Here is a 22,760-nt window from a genome sequence, read left to right on the forward strand (position 1 = left end):
TTTTGGGATAAGAACTCACTATTTGACAAAAACCGCTGGGAAAACTGGAATATAGTATGGCAGAAACTGGGCACAGATTATCTAATTATCTAATACCATATACCAAAATCAAGTCTAAATGGGTGCATCATCTAGGTATAAAGGTTGATACTGTAAGCATCTTGTAAAACAAGGAATAGTTTACCTGTCAGATTTGTGGAGAGGGAAAGACTTTATGACTAAACAAGAATTAGAGAACATTATACAATGTAAAATGGATAATTTTGACTACATGAAATTGAAAAGCTTCTGTACAAACAAAGCCAATGTAACCAAGATTAAGAGGGAGGTGGGAAATTGGGAAAGAATCTTTACAACCTATGTGTCTGACAAAGGACTCATTTCTAAAATATACGGAGAATTGAGTCAAATTTATAAGAATACAAGTCATTCCCCAATTGATAAATGGTCAAAGGATATGAACAGGCAATTTTCAGAGAAAGAAATTAAAGATATCTATAAGCACATGAAGAAATGCTCTGAATCACTATTGATTAGAGAAATGCAAATCAAAACAACTCAAGAGGTACCACATCTCACCAGTCAGATTGGCTAAGATGACAAAACATGAAAATGACAAATGCTGGAGAGGATGTGGGCAAATTGGAACACTAATGCATTGCTGGTGGAATTGTGAACTGATCCGGCCTTTCTGGAGAGCAATTTGGAATTATGCCCAAAGGGCTATATAAATACTTTCATATCCTTTTACCCAGCAATACCACTCTTAGGGTTGTATCCCAAAGAGATCATAGAAGTGGGAGGAAGACCCATATGTACAAAAATGTTTATAGCAGCTCTTTTTGTGGTGGCAAAGAATTAGAAATTAAGGGGGTGCCCATCAATTGGGGAATGGCTGAACAAGTTGTGGTATATGCATGTTATGGAATACTATTGTACTATAAGAAACGAGGAGCAGACGGTCTTCATATTTACTTGGAGAGGCTTATACAAACTGATGCTGAGTGAGAATAGTAGAACCAGGAGAAATTTGTACACAATTACAGACACAACGTATGTATGATGACCAACTTTGATAGACTGGACTGTTCTCAGCAATGCAGTGATATAAGTCAATCCCAAAAGACTCATGATGGAGAGAAATATGTGCATCCAGAGAAAGAACTAGAAAGAACTGAGTTTATATCCAGGTGGAAACAAAATACCTGATCTTTTCCCTTTTCTTGTTTGGTTTTATGTCCTCTTTACCATTTTTCATTCCATCTGATACAATCAATAACCTGACCAATGTATAATGTCAAAGTATTTACAGATCCTATACTTGACTGTATGCCGCCATGGGGGGGAGGGGAGGGAGGGAGACAAAATGTAAAACTCAAGGAATTGTGGAATTGAATCCTGTAAACTAAAAGGAAACAAACAAATTAATTAAAAAATAAAAAAATGGAAAAACAAAAAATAAAAATAAGTACTTGTTTTTTGGTTCCAGAGAATAGATGAGGAAATGTACCTCACTCCTTTAAGTTGGGGTTAAGAGAGAGGAGGGGAGGGAAGGCAGGGATATGGCTATTTCAGGTAGAATACTACACATCAGATATAGTAAATGTGTTTGTGGGTTTTGTTGATCTACTTTTTAAAAAAAAATCTTGGTTACAAAGGAAAGCAGAGAGGGGGTATTTTCAGAAATGAATGATACGAAAACAAAACTCAAAAATTTAAAAATTAGATAGAATAATAAAGTGTTGCTTGAATTAAACTCAATAATACTAGCTACTTCAGAAATGTGTCATTGATATAAATGAGAAAATACACATAAATATATTAAGCACAAAGCTAATGCAGTAAGCACCTAAGTTATTACTACAAACAATTATCTGTAGAAACTCAACTAGCATGTGAAAACTTACTAAAAATATTCTCTATAAATGCATAATAATTACTTAGTGGACAAAATGAAATGATTAGCATTTCTAGCTTATCTAAAAATAAAATGTAGTTTTCAATTGCAATTGTTTGGCAAGCTTTCGCTTCCAGAAAAATACAGTTTAATTATTCTGACCTTGTCAATATCATCTCTGGCTGCATTAAGTATACGTGGCCCAATTTTCACTTCATTGAAGACATTTGATTCAGCTACCCACCATCGAAGGACATCTGCACCATAGGGAGGATCTTTGCTTTGATCCTTTTTGTGAGAAAAATACAAACAAGCATTACAAACTATGCATTTCAAAGTAGGCCCCTAAGCAGTATGTGAAATGGGAACATTTCAGCTCAACAATGAAGGTTTAGAATAGCAATACAAGTATGTGGGGTTCCATAATCTCAAATCAAAGAAATTTAGGTAGGTCCAAAAGTCAAAGCAGGCCTTTTCACCTCTGTCAAGGCATACATAATTCCTACCTCATCTCTCAGACATTGCTATACATATTTAAATAGAACAGACAGGTCCATATAGGCATATCACCTGGAATATAATAATAATCCTCCTCTGAATAGACCCCCTACCTGAGAACAGAATGGAAAGGAAGTGGGGAGGCATCAATAAAAGGTTTTCCAACATACTCTAGTAATTCTGGACACAATGCATTGAATGATGGACATGGGCAGGTCACTGGCAAACCAGGATAGCAATATATTATTGGTCTGAATAATTTACTTTATATATAACAAATTGGCTTATTTTAAAGAGACAGAGGGTCTTGAGTTAGAAGACGACTCAAAATCTCACCTCTGACATGTACTACCTGTGTGATCTTGGGCAAAGCACTTAACCTCGTTGGTCTTGTTTCCTCATTTACAAAATAAGGGTACTGGGCTGCATAGTCCCTTCCATCTCTTAATTTACTATCCTATGATCCTAAATTAATCTGTATCATATGCAAATAAAGTCAGGATATCAGCAACATGCAGACCTGTGTCCATTAATAATAATGATAATCAATTCTCCAAAGACAAATGTATATTTTCTAATAGTATCAAAATAAAATGAATATTTAAGTTTCCACTTTCTTAAGTCTTCTCTTCGCCTGCCACCTTTCCCTGTGACTATCTAAAAAAGCTGGATAATATTTTAAAATTGTGGCTACTGCTAACTGCTTCTAATTAAATGGTTTACCAGGGCAGCTATGTAGTATAGTGGATGGAGTACCAGGCCTGGAGTGAGTAAGACTCATCTTCCTCAGTTCAAATCTGGCTTCAGACACTTACTACCTGTGTGACCCTGGGCAAGTCACTTCACCCTGTTTGCCTCAGTTTACTCACTTGTCAAATGAACTGGAGAAGAAAATGGTAAACTATTCTAATATCTTTGCCCCAAAGACTAAAATGGGGTCACTGAAAAAAAAAATTACTGAACAAAACAAAACCTAGAATTGTTTACTAAAGAGAAAAAATTTTTAAATAATACACATGAAACTCTGACACCTGTCTACAAATAAATATGACTTAGTCCCTAAAAACAAACCCAAATTAGATCTTCTACTGAATATTAGGGTAAACTTAAGGTAGAACATAAAACCTCCATTTTTCAGTTTCATCATTTGTAAAATAAGGACAGAAGATAAGATCCCATGGCAGGTGACTCCATATGTAAGCACATATAAAGCAATTTTCAAAAATTTAAGGAGCTAAGTATTGGAACAATCTAAAATATGTAAAATAATAAAAATGTAATTGTTTATTATGAATCACTTACTTGGCCTCCATTGATGATAACCTCTGGATTAATTACATTTCCAAGAGATTTAGACATCTTTTCTCCTTTTTCACTAAGAGTAAAACCATGAACCAAAACAGTCCTGAAAAGAAAAATCAACCATTTTCATAATAAAGAGTGTTAGGTGATAAAACACAAACTGACTTAAAAATGATGACAAACTTTTTATATACTTATCAAAATTAATACGCTTCATCAGTTGCTTAAAATAGGTTGGGTTAAAAAAAAAAGGTCCACATAGCAATCTTTGGTGAAAACATAATTCCAAATGTGATTGTTCAGTCCATGTTCAAGGGAAAGAAAAGTGAAAAAATGAATAAGAATTTGGGGGGTAGGGAAAATATTAATATTCTATTAACTTCTAGTAGCATATACAATTGATTATAATAACTAATTAGCCCCCCAAAATTCTTTCTACCTTTGGTCATAAGGGTCTAAAAAGAAATTTATTCCCATTCCTGGTAGCAGACACAGGCACCATTCATTCTAAGCTCTCGTTATTATTCAAGAAGGAGGAGATGAAGAGCACTTGAAAGATGGAGGAAAAACTTTAAACTATTTTGTTTTGGGCTCATTTGGGGAGATAGTCAAAAGATAAGAGCTTCAATTCAGTAAGCATATTGTGACAACATGGTTTTTTCTTTTGGTCTGAACCTGTAATTTATTTCATCAATGCAGAGAATTCCCAGAGAAGAAACTTCCTTTACCAACACACATTAACAAACGTTCTACAACTTCTAGTTTTAAGACTAGAAAGCAATGAAAAATTAAAAACGACCTACTAAAGGTCATATAGCCAGTATGTCTCAGAAATGGAAATTGACCCCACATCTTCTTGACTCCAGTGCCTGCTATGAGACCACACTGCCTCATAGTCTCAGCTGAATTTTATAAAATTTGTATATTTTTACGGTATATTATGGTTTCTAATCTAATGGAAGTGTACTGACTGGGAGGTTACAATACTTTAGTCCTAAGGTAAGCTAACTTCTAATGCTAACTTCCAGGTTCTATATATCCATTTCACCAATTGTTTGTGAATATTACAAGTATAATGGCATTTGAAGCTCAAGATATCCTCCTTTCCTCTGGGCACATCCCATTTTCTCTACCTATCCAAAGCTTATCCATTTCTCAATCCAACTGCCTCCCCTCAATTATGACAGGCCATAATGTTCCCCCTAGAGGTCTTATAATCTATAGCAAAGACAATATACTTTAACTACTTGCCATTTATTTTAAAAATATTATGATATCAAAAGCTCTCAAAAGTCAGGAAGCATGTTATAATTTTCTGGCATCCAATCCACTCCTAGTATTGTGCTTGGTCTGTTATAGGCGCTCAACAAATTCATGCTGAAATTAACTGAAATGTACTTACTAGTGTATTTGTGAAATAGATACTTACTTAAAAGGAGCTTTATTCCTTGCTGCCACACTAGTTAACAAGGAAGAATGAAACCAGCCTCCAAGCTGGTCCCTTCCCTCCAAGTACAAATCTGCTCTTTTATCTATAAATTATAGAAACATATAGAAAAAACAAATTCAGAGTTAATTACAATAGAAAAATATAATTTTATATTCCATATCTTGCAGTTATGAAAATCCAATACCTTCTATTCTTTTTAACATTATGTATAGCTGCTACAACTTTTAACTGTCCTGTTTATTCAGAATATTTATATGTATCAATCACTAAGCATTTATTAAATACTGTATCAATTATTGTGCCAAGCTCCAGGGATACAAAGAGAAAGGAAAAACAGTCCCTTCCCTTAAGAGAAAAAGCACTAGCTCCTGAGGTCCAAGAAAGCTAGTGCTCCCCCTCACCAGGAAGGAGGAGGTCAGGAGTCAGAGTACAGAAGGTTTAGAAGAAAGTGAGAAATAAGTTCCAGAAAGCAATGAGTATAGGCAACTTTTCAAGGTTAGCTGAGAAAGGGAAGAGAGATATATGACAATAGTTCTTAAAAATGATAAAATCTAGGAAGGATTTAAGAAAAATTTTAAGACTAAGACATGTTTGTAGACAACAGAGAGAAAACTAATAAACAGTGAGAGTTTAAAGATTAGAAAGAGGGAGCAATAATAAGGAGGGCGATCTGTTAGAGAAGACAAGAGGGGATTGGATTAAGGGTATATGAAAAGAGGCAATAATACTCCAAACATAAGATGACTGAAAGAATACCCAAATTAGGTCTAACATGTATTAAAATCTCTACTAAATTATTAAAGTAGGCTATAAATACAAATTATTAAATAATTTACTACGTAGTTTAATAATAATAATTTGTATATATTTGCATACTCTATAATTATAAATATATAAATGATAAAATGAAATGCTGTTGCCTGTATTTCTGAAATAACAATTATATGATAGGTATGAGCCATGCGGAATCAACATCTGGATTAAAAGGACATTCTTGTTCATTCTGCCAGTCTTGCAGGTGAGTGTTATGGTCAGAAGAACAAAATACAAGTGAGGGTGGGGCAGGAAAAGGCAGAGAAAGATGACACTAATTAATTCATCCTTAAATATCTAAGAGGCAATAGCAAGAGTTTGGATGTTTTATTATTTCTGGGTTGACAATTCTCAGAAGCAAGTGAATGGTTATTTTATCAACATCCCTGAAATGTATTAAGAGCATACAATGAGGACTACTCATCATATTCTAATCCAATATGTCAACTGACTATCACATCTCCCACAAATCTTTTTCTTCTCCAGACTAAACATCCCCAGGTTTCATCAAGTGATCCTTGTAACGAATGGTTTTTGGCTGCCTGGAATTCCTGTTCACTTTCCTTTGGACATGCTGCCCCCTTGTCAATTTCCCTTCTTAAATGTCTGACCAGGACATAAGATTATCTCTTTCTTCTTTCTAGACACTGTGTTTCTTTTAATGAAGTCTCAGATTGAATTTTTGGCTACCACGTCACATTGCTTAGGAATACTAAAATTTCAATCCACTAAAATCCCCAGATTTTATATAGCATTTTCCCCTACCTATTTATCTAGTCATCCTATAGAAACATGGTAGACTGTCACAATTCATTCATAAAGAACCTATGATGCTACAAAGAGATTACAATTTCCCTTTTTTAAAAATGGTCACCAACTATCCTCTTAATTTATTCTAGAATTCTGCCATGGCCTCACGGATCTAAAGCATTCACCATTTTTTAACACTTCCATTTACAAATAATCCTTTTCCACTGGTCAAAATCAGGTCCAGGCTAGAAATATGTCCCTCTCCCATCCCTCTGCTGATTGGCAGATTTCTACACATGTTTATCTTATCCTGTTTTTCCTTCTACCTAATTTGATCTTCTTGAATAAGGTATATAGTCTCATTGCCACAGTTTAGTCATCAATTGCAATGAACTAAGTCTTAGTAAGCAAATTAATAGATATAACTTCTAAGTAAATGATATTATCAAAGACATATATGCTAGAAAAGTAAATGGGCCAATCTTGAATAGAGAAAAAGAAAATATACAGTCCGAGTGCAATGGTACCCCCATTGTTAAGAGAATACATTGGGTAAATCCTCTACAGAAGATTTATGGGGGAAATAATCATTGAAAAATAAGCCAGATAAGTAGGCTAAATGGGGTTACACTAGTATAAAAAAAAATGATTGAACAAAACAAAAACCAGAACTGTTTACTAAAGAGATGAAAATTTTAAATAATTCACATGAAAATTGTGTGGTATAGTAGTGTGGTATAGCAGCTAGCATGTGTTATCTTGGACCTTTCAAAATTAAAATACCACTGGGAATCTGCATAATTGGAGGGAATTTCTACAATAATTTTTAAAACAAAGGTGGTATGTGAAAATATTAGATACCAAGGTTTAAATTCTGACATTGCTTATCAGTGACATTCCTGGGAAAAAAAACTAAACAGAAAAAAATTAAACCCTTTAAATATAACCTCCCAGAATCACCATTTATTTCGGCTCTTTTCTTCGTAAATCCAATTTACTTGAAAGCCATGGCATCACCTTCCTGACATCACTGTACTCTTTGAGAACAAAGGAAAACAACAACTAGCCTTGATCACTGAATGGGCATTGCATCAGTCAAACTGAGACCTGGGAAAGGCCAAGGTCTCCCACTACATCCTAGGCCATCTCCAGTTGTCCTGATCCATATATGATCATGGGACCCAGATGGCTCTAGAGGAGAAAGTGAGGCTGGTGACTCTGCACAACCCTCCCTCACTTAAATCCAATTCACTTGCAAGTCATTGCATCACCTCCCTGACATCATGGTTCTCTTGGAGAACAAAGGACAAACAACTTTTCCCTGATTTTCATGCTTAGTTACCTTAGGAAAATGTCCCCCACCTTTATTTTACTTGTCTAATTTACTCTAATCACAACTAATTAAGCTTAGAACAGTATTACTTTATATACCTGTATTTGTAGTTTTTTAAAAAAAGGAAAAAAAAGTTGTGAAGTATATAGAAAGCATGGTCTACAGGACATCTGTTTTTAAACAATCCAGGTCATGCCATAGACTAGCTCTATAAATATGCTACTTAAGCTCCTTTACTATATTGCTAATAGGTAAAAATCAAGGGTTATGCTACAAGTCTAAGACATCCTAATTTTTAAAAACAAGAAATTTTAGTTCAGTTGTTTCAGTTCCATGAAATGTGCTTACAGCATGAGATCTGTCCTTAACATCACATTCAGTTGTCTTCTGCCCCCAATAACCTCTGTATTTTCTGAGGTACAGGGTAGTTCCAGCCTCCAAGAGTACCCCGTGCCCAGTGCTACAAGCAGCCATTCTTACAAACCTCTAAACCTGAATTGGGGGAGGGGGAGAAGAACACAAACCTCCTTCCCTACCTCACATGAATCAAATCTTCCCTAAATCCCTCTTAGACTCTTTTAACCTGTAGGACTTTTCCAGGATCCTGGGATAATCAGCCACCATATCCTTCTAGTCTTAGTGATAGACCTGCCCACCCTGGTGGTACCTTCCTGGAGAGGTACAACAATTAGAAAAACCTTGAAACTAAGGGCGAGCCCCTTGGGCTAGATAAGCATTTATAGTTTGGTGTGTCCTTTATCAGTTGACTGGAGGTTTGTCAGTTTGGATTCCTCCCACCCCCTTGTCCCGCAGGGTTCATTTTAAAAGAAATTAAGGGCAATGGTGATACCATTAGCACAAGTGAGGTTACTTTCCTACTAAATTAGTTTTGATAGCTTGGATGTTGGCCAGTGCTGAGATACCAGTGTGGTCTTATATTTAATGATAAAATAAAGATGTTCATCTGATTTTGTTTTCTGCGCTGAGGGGTAGGGAGAAGTTTTCCAGATCTGAAGCATTTAGACATGCAGTGTTCAAGCTATAGATAACTTGCCATGGCCCCTCAGCACTCCCTTTCTCCCATCCAAATTGGTCTTGAATGGATTATAGTGTTTTGTCTTACTAGAAAAACAACAACAGAATAAAATCTTAATCAAATCCAATCTTTAAAAAAAGGAAATTTATTATTCGTTTTGAGTGTGTCCACATTTTTGTCTTTTTTTTTGGGGGGGAAGGCAGGGCAATTGAGGTTAAGTGACTTGTCCAAGGTCACACAGCCAGTAAGTGTTAAATGTCTAAGGCTAGATTTGAACTCAGGTCCTCCTGACTCCAGGGCTGGTGCTCCATTCACTGCACCACCTAGCTGCCCCTATGTCCACATTTTTTGAATCTCAAACCTTTCAATGATGACATAATATATAACATTCTTTTTATTTAATACCTGGAAGAACACAATTCCATGAAGTTCCACTTTCGAACCAGATGTCCAAGATATCCTGACCTGGCACATATTCCAATGCTCCAGGGCCACCAAGCTAATGAGATATAAGTGAAAAAAGCATTTTAATTATGGGTATTATTTCGGTAAAAGTAAACACTATCCTGCATGATATTTCAGAGCAGCTAACACAAACAATTATGTACAGGATGACTCTTATCTGAATCCACCAAAGTTCAAGTGTTATTCCCACTACCTGAACAACTTCCAACATAAAGACAAATATTTGTGATACACTATAGCTTAAAACTGAACTTCAGGTCATTAATATTAGCAGAAATATACATGCAACTTTCATTTATAAAGCACTTTTTAAAAATCATAACCTTCAAAGTAGGTCATGCAGGTACTATTATTCTTATTTTGCAAAGGAGAAAACTGAGGCTTAAATTTAAGTGAAACACCTTGCCTAGTTGCAGAGTGCTAGAAACCTTGAGATTTGGGACTTGAATACACATCTTTTTTACTCCAAATCCAGTGCTGTTCATGCTGTATCACACTGCCTCAATACAGTGACCCTTTACCTACCACTATATTAAATTTCATCCTGTAAAAGTCACACATGCTCTATTTTAGGTCTTGTGTTTTTCTCTTATTTTTGTATTTTATTAACTATGTTAAGCTTATTTTTAAAATTACATTATAAAATAATTACCAAGCTTAAAAGAAATCACCCCCAAGATCATTAGTGTTCAACATTTGCAATTAGAGATTTACCTGAGATAAGACTTTTTCAGGAAGAAGCTGCTCAGGAGGACAAGTCCACCAGATATCACTTCCATGTTTTTCTATTAGTTGAACAAGATGCTCAATAGTTTGGCTGTTGAAGGACAAAAAACAATCAGAGCCAGTGAAGTTAACTACTGTTGCTAAGGTATAAAGCAATAATAATAAAAATAAATTATAGAAATAATGCCTTATTTCCCACCCCAAAATGACCTCTCCAGTTAGTATTAACTACTAGACACTACTTCACTTCAAACATATTTCAGAAACAAACTTATTATTCTATCTTTTCCACAAAACTAAATTTATCCTTCAAATTTTTCCTATTATGTTAAAGGAATTATCCTTCCATCACAGTTAAAATGCTCAAAATGTTTTAGTCACCTCTAATGAAATAAACCAAAAGCATTTAAATACTAATGCGTGCCACATGGAAGGGACACAAATACTTTTGCGACAGTTCCCATCTTCAGGGACTCGTACTCTAAAAGTGGAAGGCTACACATATAGGAGAGTAGGAGCTATATGTGGGATGTCTGGGTCTACTAAAGCATAAGGATAATAAATGGAGCTAAAGGGAAACCTAATGACATACCCTTCCCTTTCAGGAAGCAATGATACAAAAGTCATTCTCCAATAAATGGGGATAAAGAGTTTTCAAAAGAATAAGAGCAAACTTAACCACATAAATGAATGCTCCAAATCATGAATAAGAATAGATACAAATTAAAACAACCCTAACGTTTTATCTTCTACACTGCAAACTGGCAAAAGTAAAAAAAAAGATAGATTAGTCAATAATGGAAGGTCTGAGGGAAGGCAGGCACTCTAGTGTAATACTGGTAGAGCTGTGAACAAATACCACCATCATGGAAAGCAATTTGGAATTATACAAATAAAAGTGGTTAAAATATCCATGCCCTTTGACCCAGAGATTCTATTTCCTGGCTTATACCCCAAGGAGGGCACTGATCAATGCCTATATACACCAAAGTATTTATAGTAGTCTTTATTGTGATAGCAAAGAATTGGAAACCAAGTAGATGTCCATGACTGCAGAATAGCTAAACCAGCTGTGGCACACAAACATAAGGGAATATAACTGGATGACTATGGTACTGAACTAATCTAGCGTAAAGTAAGCAGAACTAAGAAAACAGCATGTACTATGACTACAACAATGTAAAGAACCACTACACACACCAAAAAAGAGAAAAGAAAAGAAAAAAGACAGTGAATGCTACAAAACTGTAAAAAAATAAGCCTAGTTCAAAAGAAGAGATAATGACAAAACACTCCTACCTCACCCCTCTGCAGAGGTTGGGGATCCACAAGTTTTGTACATTATACATATGTTCAGAATTTTTTGATCAATTATGCTGACTTTTCCCTCTCCTTTTTCTGTTGATCTTTAAAAAATATTATTTGTTATGTGAGATAGTTCTCTGGGTTGGGGAGTGGAAATGATAATGGGGGAAATTAGGTAATGTAAAAAAAAATGTCAATATAAACTTAAAAAAAAAAGGAGCAATGGATATATTAATTAGGCTCCCAGAAAAAAATGGTTCAAAGTAGAAGGGGATATATAAGAGTGGTAGCAGTATAAATGGTAAGAAAATGGCCAGGAACATCTGGATGGGATATGAAACAAGGAATAAATGGAATAATAAAGGAATCTTATGAAACAAGGTCTGGTTGGTCTGGAGACAGCTGTCAAGATTATTGCCTGGAACATTATAAAAAGTTCCAAATCATTTTCCTGCCTACATTCACTACACATTCTCACCAAACAAAACACTGACATGTTTCTCTTCCTAAAAAACTACTTTCATCAAGTCACCTTCCTGTTAAAAACCAACTAGAGTTAGTAGCCTCTAATCTAGCCCCCACCTATTTTTTTATTCTTAACTCCCAACTCTCTCAAGGTGAATCTCCCAATCTTGCCAAACTGATCCATTCCCCGTCCCCACAATAAATACTCTCCCACTCTTGCTCACTCAATTCCTCTTGCCCCACTCCATCCAAAAAATGTCTTCCACTTCCTTGACCGAACCCTGATATTCAAGGCCCACCTCAATTCTCACCTCCTCCATAAGGTCTTCTTAGCCACTCCAACTCTGTCATCTCCTCTTTCTAGTAGCTTAGTTGTGCATACTACTTAATTCACATTTAATCATATGTGCAATGGATTTTGTGCTGGGCCTGAAATCAGGAAGACCTGTATTCAAATTCTGTCCCAAATACTTACTAACTCTGGACTTTAGTTTCCTTATCTTTTAAATGAATGGTGCTTTTCAACCAATACACACCTAAAAAGAAGATCAATCTAAGAAACCACACTGTCACTATCCCAGAAAATGCTAACATCTCTCTGAATGTCTGCTCAGTTACTGTGAAATGCCCCAGAGGAATCAAATAAAGGTATTTCAACCATACCAATATTAAGATTAATTTCCTTAAGAAGACCAAAAAAAAAAAAAAAGGCTCATGAATGACAAGCGTAAGGAAACTGAAAAGAATCTGTAACAGTTTGCACCATCTATTATTGTACAAAACATGACCAGAAGAGTTGCCCTGGGCTTGGGGGTCAAGGTAACATCCTTGTATGTTCACTTTCCTATCAACATTACTATTCATTCATTACTACTCACTTGCTGAAATCAGAAACTTCTTGGGTGAAAAATAGATCCAAAAAGCGCTCATGAGATCAGATGTTGCTCATGCCATTTCTCAAGTCCAAAAAGATGAGTTAACTCTTGAAGGAAATGATGTTAAACTTGTATCAAACTCAGCCACCCTGATGCAACAGGCCACAAAAAAAACAAATAAATAAATGATGATTTCAGGATGCTATCTATGCCTCTGAGAAAGGCCCAGTGCCCAGGCTGGCTGCCAGGTCCAAAAAGTGTCCCTGGTGCTGATGGGAGCTTTCTATGCTCCTCACACTGACTGAGACGTTAGGATAAAATACATTTGGTCCCTTGGAGACTAGTACCTTTTAATCTGACAAATGATAAAAGTTTACTTAAGATTATGTTGAATTATATTATGTGCAGTAGTACAGAGTTAGACAGGTGATCCTGGTCTCTTGGAGACCCAGCCCAAATTTTGGGAGATCCTTTTACCAAGTCAGAAAGGCTGTGAATCTAGTCTTTTAAAGAGAGTATAATTAAATTCAGAAAGCCTTCCTGACAGAAGGTTCATCATCTATTTCTTCAATTTAATAAAAAATAATTTTGTTGTTGTTAAGTCATTTCAGTCATGTCTGACTCTCCGTGACCCCTTTTAGGGTTTTCTTGGCAAAGATAGGAGTGGTTTTCCATTTCCTTCTCCAGCTCATTTTAAAGATGAGAAACTGAGGCAAACGGGGTTAAATGACTTGCCCAGGGTCACAAAGTTAGTGTCTGAGGTCTCAATTGAACTCAGGTCCTCCTGACTCCAGGGCCAGTGCTCTATTCACTACCTACCTGGCCCTAAAATAATCTTTAAAAAAAAATTTTAAACAAAATAACTTGGCACAAATTTCATACTCTATCAAAATGCATAATTATAATCTTTGAAAACTACTACTGCATATGTAAAAGAAAAAAATGTCACACCAAATATAAAATGCAAATTATCAGAATTTTAATTTCATCCCAGAAAAAAAAATTTTTAGTGTTTCATGTCCATCAGTCATTAAAGTTAGGATATGAACTAAATCAAAATTTTCTTCTGTTAAAAGATTTTAACAGAATTTATCCAGACAGATAATTTCCCTGTTTTACATTATCCAAATATTAAGTAGGAAAAATAAATCTCACAAAGGGGAGATCAGTGTTATCATCAAATGTAATAGCAACTCCATGTAGACTGTGCTGACTTCTAGTGGAGATGGTATTACTTTTGATGGGCACTGGCATACTACTGCATAAAGAAGAAAATCATTTGTCTTCACACAATTAATTTAGGTGCAAGAGGACAGAGGACAAGGACAGGGCTGGTGTACAAAAGATAAAACATTATTCAGTTTGTTTTCTAAAACGTATTTCATGTGAATGAAGGATGAATACCAAGCAACTTTTTTTGCCTTCCTGAATTCAATTACAGTAATGAAGAAGGAACTGCTGTTACCAATAAGAAATAGTGTACAGGAAAACGACCTAAGAATTAACAGACAGTATACTTAAGTTTGTCTTTTCTGTAGGCCAATGTTCTGTATGTCTGTGCTACTTCAAAACTACAAACCTGTTAGTATAGAGACAATTTAAAGGCAGCTACAGTGCAAAAATAAAAAAAAATAAAAAAAATTAATTCTTAACCATCAGTAAAAGAATACTGGTAAATATTCAAAGAGAATTCACTTCAATTTTTCAGGCTCATGAAAACTTTTATTTGTTTTACCTTTATGACGCTCATTTTAATGACCACCCTGCCCAAATTCCTTATGTGCAGGAAAAGATTAAAAAATACCTACTTGTTCAATTTATTTACACAAAGGTAAACTACACTTTCACAAGGAAATACCCTGAAAACATTTTCCTAATAATGGTGATGAAAAAATAATACACCTTTAAAGAAAACTGTCTAATTATGATGCAGTATTTTAAACAGGTTTTGTATCTGTTACAGTAAAATAGCTTGTCAAGTGACTACATAATGTACCTGGGTTCAAATTCCACATCTTATATTTACTATTTGTGTCCCTTATACTAAGTCCCTTAAAATTCTTTGGGCTTTGATTTCCTCGTTTTTGAAATGAGAGACTTGGACTGGAGAGTTTCTAAGGTGCTTCCCAGTTCTAGATCTATGATCCAATGATGATTATATTTGGATAGGGCAGTAATCTTTGCACTTTCTTTGCTCTAGGTGGCACAATCATCTCACAAAGGAGTAACAATATAAAATATTTCAAAAAAGAAAAGAAACTAATATAAATAAAGAGGCATCAGACAAAACAACAGTACTTTGCAGGGAATACAAGAAATTCTTAAGGATGATATAAGGAAATTTGGTGTATTTGTTTTCATATAAATAAGCAAACATTTAAAGTAATTGATTTACAAATTTTTATAGGTAGGAGTAATAATAGCAGGTCAGGGTAGCTAGATGGCACCATGTATAAAGCACTGGGACTGGAATCAGGACCATCTTCCTGAGTTCAAATCTGTCCTCAGTCTGTGTGGCCCTGGGTAAGTCACTTAACCCTGTTTGCCTCAGATTTTTCATCTGTAAAATGAGATGGAGAAGGAAATGCCAAGTGGCATTCCATTATATTTACTTAAAAAAAAAACCTCAAACCCAAATGGAGCCACGAAGAGTGGGACACAAAAACAATAACAGCAGGCCACATTTCTAGAGTGCTTTAAGGTTGAAACAAGTCTCAAGAGAGCTAAAATTCTCATGTGCCAAATTTAAACATAATTCCATATTCTATGATGATGCATGTTTTCTATCATTCTTTCTGTAAACTAAAAAATACTTTATATAATCATTTGAATTTATTCTTAGCAGTGATAGGCAACATGGTAGACTGGCAATAGTGCTGGTCTTGGAGTTAGGAGAGTTAGTTAGTCTAGTACTAGACATACCACCACAGGCAAATTCCTTAACTCCTTGGGCCAGGAACAATGTAGTCACTTAATTAATATCAGCTGACTTAAACTGACTTTTTCTAACCTCTTAGCAATAAGACAAAAAAAAGAAACTTAGGGAATAATCATAAGCAAGAAAGAAACACAACTGTTTTTTTTGCCGATAAGATTTACTGAGAAAATCCTTAAGTCAACCAAAAAGTTACCTGAAACAATAAACTCATCAAAGTTGCAGGATATAAAATAAATCCATGCATTATCAGCATTCTTATATACCTCCACCCTTAAAAAAAAGGCAGGAAAAACTAGAAAGAAAAATTTCATCAAATTAATTAAAGGAGCTATAAAATATGTGAGACTATATCTACCAAGATACACCAAGGAACTATACCAATTCAACTATTAAAAGCTTTTATAGAAATAAAGACCTAGAGAACTCTTTAAGTGCTGCTCTTGAAGACTGAGCCAATATAATAAAAATGACAATATTTTCTAAATTAATCTACTTTTTCAGTGCTGTACCAAATTATCAAAGGAAGACTTTACAGACCAAAAAGGAAATAATAATAAAATCAATTTGAAGGAAAAAAAAGTCAAGATTCTCTAGAGAATAATGAAAAAAACTGTAAGGAAGGTGGGGAAGGGGTCTATCAATACCACATTTCAAACTCTTACTACAAAGCAGTAATCATGAAAATAATTTGGTAATGACTAAAAAACAAATCAATCAGGTACACTTCAGATATCATCTTGGCACCTAACTATAAAATGGGCAAGTGCCATACCATGCAACCTGTAATAAACATCTAAGGGCCATGCAGAAGGAATGACTGAGTGACATTGGGGGAAATAAATAAAGAAGAAGTGTTGTCTTCAAGCATCATAAATAAGAGAGGAAGGAAGGGATGTGAAAAAGGTTAAAAACATACGTAGAAGATTCAACTTCTAGGGAAGTATTCTATATAGCAAGTCTATTTCTCCAGTTTTGGCTGGACCTATGTAGGGAAAGTGAGGAGAGAAGAATATGAAAATGTATAGATAGCTGTTTTGTGTGGATGCTTTTGTGTGTTTTTTGTTTTTGCTAAAGGATGTGGACCATGCACTTAAAGTACATCCATATATTTTAGCTGAAATTATGTGAACTGTATTAAGTACTTTATTATACAAAGGTTTGGCCCAAGTCACTTCACTCTTGGATACTTTGAAGGGCACAGGAAGCAGAGATAGCTGACACACTACAGAAATATACTATAAAAATGTAACCAGCTAATACTATTTCTGATGACAGCTATTATTGTTATTAAAACTGAAGAACACAAGAAGGAAAAGATTTTCCCTAAAGTACTAAGGAAATTTTGAATTCAAAATTCTGGAATATATATATATATACATATATATATATATATATATATATATATATATATATATATATATATTCTTTTTGGTTATTGAAGTGAAATTGACTTCTGCTGTCTAACATAACTCCTATAGAGCAGACAAATAAATTCATAAATTCTAAGATAGAAAATAACCTATTTTTTAAACAGAATATCTCAGTGACAGGACTGGAAGCAAATGTCTTTAAGGGCAAAAAATAACATGGGTTTGAGTCCTATTATTTCTCCACTTAGTCTCAAAAGGCCAAGTTATAGCTATTATTTCTCCATATACAAAATGAAAAATCTATTTCTCAAGTGGACACTATAACTTTGTAGTAACTTTTTCTCAAGGCAACAATAGACTACTTATATTACTGTTAAAAATACGCACTTAAAGGGTGGCTAGGTGGTGCAGTGAGTAAAGCGCCGGCCCCGGAGTCAGGAGGACCCGAGTTTGGTTCCAGCCTTAGACACAACACCCACACAAAAAAACTAGCCGTGTAACCTTGGGCAAGTTACTTCTCTCCAAACTCTCCAACTGCCCTCCAAAAAGGCAAAAAAAAAAAATGCACTGAATACACTTTCGGGGGGGAAACTACTATAAATATATCTTCCTAGAGCATAAATGGGAACATAGCTTCAAGTTTGTTTTAAATGCTTAAAATGAAAGACTCCTTTATTAATATGGCCTTTTCCAATGAGTTTCTTTTGTTACCTGAAGTGACTAAGCCTCTTTGGAAGCTTTTGTTTCATGCTGGATTAAACTCTCCATAGCAATCCTAGCAAGATTTAAAATTCTTTAAAATTTACTTTAATGCAAAACCATGAATATACTCTTAAAAACAGATGTCTTAGATTTTTTCACATACTCAAACTCAGGGGATGTCCTAAAAAATACTGCCCAAGCAATATAAGTTGTAAGGGAGGCCCATAGTCTGAGTGAGATATAAAAAGAGTGTGGGAGAAAAGGAACAAAGTTTAAAGCATTTCACCTTGTTCAAGAGCCTTCATTAGGCACAGAATAATAAGGTTTAAGAAGGGCTCATGTCCCCAGGAGGAGCCATTATGACCTGCAATGAATTCACTAAGTAGAGAGGATGAAAGAATAAATCAATCATTCAACAAAAGCAGTCTATTAACAGTAAAATGACAGCAATCATATGTGGCACATTTTAGAATCAGGTCCACCAGCCAGAACTGTTAAATATTGGTAGATCACCAAACCATCCACTTTCCACCAAACCCCCGATTTTCCAAGATGGGGAATGTAGGTACTCACTTTACTAGCTCCAGTAGGAAATTTTGTTAATATTCTCCCCAATCCTACCGAGTTAGTTTGTTGTCAATATGCCACTAGAAATCTCAAGGACTCAGGTAAATCAGGAGTGCCTTTTCTTCACAAAATGGTTAGAGGCCTCACCTCTAGTCTCCAAAATTCCTTCAGTTACCTATAACCTAAAACCAGGCTCTCAATTCTCATTTGAAAATATCAAGTTACTGCTTTCAAGCTATAATCTCACTGGAAAAAATTACCTAATATAACCATAAACTTTAAAAACCCCACCTTTTATATTAATTGCCGACTAATACAAGTAGCGACTCCAGAAATTTAGGATCATAGATAGATCAGCTAAGGGGAAAGGAAAAGAATAATGGAGAAGGGAAAATATTAGTGTAAAGTAATGTGGCACTATCACCTAAAAAGAAACAAGTAGTGGTTACATATAGGTTTCATCCCAGCAACAGAAGTATCTAGCTTTGGGAAAAAAATAATTTTATACAAAGTGAAATTATAAAAGAGGATATTTTGATAAAATTACCACATTTTACCCAGAGAAAACAAAGTATATATACTATAATTTATTTGAAAAAATATAATAAAGTTCAGTGAAGTTGATATATTTTTCCATATTTGAAAAATATTTAACTCACTAAAAGTATATAAAACATAGAAAAAAGTTCTACCTGTTGATCAAGATTTCATCTTTTGTCTTGTGATAGAACACAGGAATTGGAACACCCCAAACCCTTTGCCTTGAGATACACCAATATGGCCGTCTCTCTATTGTATCCACCATACTATTCATTGCTGATACAGGAATAAATTTCACTTTTCTTAATGAGTCCTGCAATAAGTTTACAAATGCATTTTTAATTGGATTACTGAGATCATGCTAAAAAAATAAATTAATATAAAACCAGTAAAGGAAACTAAGTAAAATTTTTTTAGATGTTACCAGGGGAACCCAGATAATCCAGGAGAAATACAAAGAATTTATCACAGATCATAACATTAATTTGTAAAAACACTAAATCGAAACTAAAAGAATAGGTTGAGAACTACCGCATTTCATTAACAGCAAATAAAATTAATTGAATCTCTATTTCAATCACAAAAAAAACAAATTAGCACTGTATCGTTAAAGGATATGAACAATTTTCAAAAGAATAATTGTAAACTATTAACAACTATATGAAAGAACAATCCAAATCAATAATCCAAATCACTATTACTAAGAGAAATGTAAATCAAAGGAACTCTGAAATTTCATCTCAGATATTTCACAAACATGACAAAGAGAAGAAATAATTAACACTGAACAGGGTTATGGAGAGATATACACTTAGGAACTGTTGGTGGAGCTGAGAATTGGTACCACCATTCTGGAAAGTAATTTAAAATTATGTAAAGAGTGACTAAAGTGTTTGTAGCTTCTTACACAGAGGTTTCACTACTAGGCATATACCCCAAGGAAGTCAAAGAGAAAAAGAAAAGTTCTATAAACACTGAAAAATTTTACGGCATCATTTTTTTTTGTAGTAGCAAACATCTGGAAATAAATTAGAAGCCCATCAACTGAGGAATGGCCAAAGAAATTGTGACACATGAATATAATGGAATGTAACTATGCAGTAAAATGATAATTATGAAGGACACAGAAACATGGAAAGACTTTTAAGAACTGATACAAAAGTGAAGGAAGCAGAACTACGAAAATAATATACAGAATGACAACAATGTAAAGAGAAAAAACAAAACCACTGAGTGCTGATAAAATTATAATGACAAAACTTGGCTCCAAAGAAGAGATATGAGAAGGCATCTCTCCATCTTCCCTTCTTTGAAGAGGCAGGAGAATTTACTTGTGGAACAATGCATCGAATTTCTTTTATTTGATATGTTGGTTAGTTTTACTCAACTGTTTTCCCTTCTCTATTTTATTTTTTTAATAGAGGATGGCTGTCTGGGAGTGAGAGAAGTCAAAACAAAATATGTCTATAAAATTTATGAAAAGCAAATAAAATAGAAAACAAGTTAGTATAATCTCAAAGCAGTATTTCAGAACCTAACGTTGTCAGTTGCTTTGGTATTTTAAAGCAAGTATTCTTTATCCTCATATCAGGGATCCTTTTGACAGTGTAGTAGAACCTATGGATCACTTCTCAAAATGATTCTTTTAAAAAATTCATAATTGAAAGAGATGCTAAGTTTCAATTACACATTAGTAAAAATAAAGTTGTAATTTCCCCTCCAATTTCAAAGACCTTATGAAATTTATCCATCGACTTCTAGGGAAACATAAATACCTTTTCCTAAGAGCTTCTCCTGTGATATAAAACAGGGAAACATCATCTCTCGACTTTAGGATTCAGTTAGGACTAACAGAACAAATGTTGAGTTTAGCTTTCAAAAATGCTTGTGTCCAAATGCAATATCCCAAAAAGACCCAAGATGGTAATGCTACCCAATGTGGTTCTATGTCCTTGAATTTATTTTTTTTCTTTCTTCTTTAGTTACAATATTTAAGTATTACATTTTTAATTATTTGTTGGATTTAACAGTTTTAGGTTTCCTCCTACTAATTTGAAGAATGTATAGAACATTTTATACTTGTCTGAAGAAAATTTGTCTTTTTTTTTAACCTGTGTGGCTTTCAATCTACTTTTTAAAATGTAGGTTGATTACCCCTAGTAAGAAAAAATTGCTCCTATCCCTACTTTAACATTACATATCTGTAAAAGGATGAATGAGTAAGGACCCCTATTATAACTGTTTAATTTAACTATAGATTCCATTTACACTATATTCCTAATGTGAGACTAACCTTTTAACCAAATTCAGATGGGATCATGCTAAGTCAAAGGCACTCAAATCCCTAAAACCAAAAGGAGATCAAAATAATGCCAGGGAACTGGCAAATAGTAATAAGATCTTTTCTATTTTAAAATAGTATCCAAAGATATACTTGGTTAGAAATACCAAGTCTGATTTCAATATAAGCATCTCAATTCAAAACTTTTCATATTACAACTACTAAAATATTCTATAAAATCTGGGAAGACTTATATGAAATGATGCAAAGTGAAGTGAGCACAACCAGGAGAACATTCTACACAGTCACAGTAATATTGTAATGACGATCAGCTGTGAAAGACTTAGCTACTCCAGTCAATACATCAATAATCAATAATCCGAGATAATTAATTCAAAAGGATCCATGATAAAAAATGCTATCCACTGCCAGAGAGATAACTGGTAAATTCTAAGTGGAGACAGAAGCATATTTTTATCAGTTTTTTTTTTCTTGGCAAAATCGTAATGGCTAATATGGAAACATGTTTTACATGACTTCACATATATAATTAACATATTACTTGCCTTCTCAATGAGTAGGAGAGGGGCTGAAAGGAGAGAGAGAATTTGGGACTCAAAATTTATAAAAATAAATAAAAGTTTTTAGAAATGAAATGCTTCATAAAATGTTTCTACATGGTTAAAAACTTTACATCATGAGTTCAAAAATATTATCACAATGAAAATTCACTTTTCTCATGCATAGAATTCCAAGCTGAATGATTAAGATCATAATTGTTAAATATAGTTAAGTACTATAGTTTTAAACTATATATATATATATATATATATTTTTTTTTTAAATTTTGCTTATTGGAGGGTAACTGGGGGTTAAGTGACTTGCCCAAGGTAACTGTATATGTGTGTGTGTATTTTTTTTAACAGAACAGTTACTTTTGTTGAAATTCTTATTATCATTTAATGTAGCAGTGTATATGTATGTAGGTAGCATAATGAGAGTCAAAAGACCAAGATTATTCACCTTGCAACTAACAAGCTAGCTATGCAACCCTGCCCATAGCACATAATCTCCTTGGTCATGTTTTACCAAAATAAAGATTATAGACTAAATGATCTTGAAGGTCCTACTAAGCTTTAAGCTTCAATGATTTTTACAATTCTATGAATGCAAGCCAGTACAAATTAAATATGTTCCTTCAAAGACTGTATGTGTATATAAGCTTGGGGGAAGTAGTCAAACCTATTTTACAAGAAAAGCAACTTAAGTCTAGTACCTTGGCAGTAGCTCTCATATTTTCTATCTTTACAAACCACTGCTTGCTAGGGCGAACAATCACTGGTTTCTTTGTCCTCCAGTCATAGGGATAACTATGTGTAAGCTTCTCCTCCTTTAGCAAATTCTTTGTAGATTTAAGCATCTTTATTACTAATAAAGAAAAAAAGAA

The 22,760-nt window shown here is 34.2% G+C and overlaps 1 protein-coding gene across 1 annotated transcript in view; it reads right to left on the bottom strand.

Moving 5' to 3' along the window:
* IARS2 (isoleucyl-tRNA synthetase 2, mitochondrial) overlaps nucleotides 1-22,760 on the bottom strand; it is a 67,112-nt gene that overhangs the window by 18,412 nt on the left and 25,940 nt on the right. Inside the window, exons 11-17 of the mRNA XM_069066008.1 lie at nucleotides 22,590-22,741; nucleotides 19,185-19,345; nucleotides 10,259-10,361; nucleotides 9,485-9,578; nucleotides 5,127-5,229; nucleotides 3,698-3,800; nucleotides 2,060-2,185 (exon numbers count right to left, since the gene is read on the bottom strand). Of these exons, the coding sequence (XP_068922109.1) occupies nucleotides 2,060-2,185; nucleotides 3,698-3,800; nucleotides 5,127-5,229; nucleotides 9,485-9,578; nucleotides 10,259-10,361; nucleotides 19,185-19,345; nucleotides 22,590-22,741 (842 nt within the window). The remainder of the gene's footprint in view (nucleotides 1-2,059; nucleotides 2,186-3,697; nucleotides 3,801-5,126; nucleotides 5,230-9,484; nucleotides 9,579-10,258; nucleotides 10,362-19,184; nucleotides 19,346-22,589; nucleotides 22,742-22,760) is intronic.

The sequence above is a fragment of the Petaurus breviceps genome, unplaced genomic scaffold, assembly GCF_028583685.1.
Source record: "Petaurus breviceps papuanus isolate PSGF00001 unplaced genomic scaffold, PetGlider_PUasm1.0 90702, whole genome shotgun sequence".
In the NCBI taxonomy this organism is placed as follows: domain Eukaryota; kingdom Metazoa; phylum Chordata; class Mammalia; order Diprotodontia; family Petauridae; genus Petaurus; species Petaurus breviceps.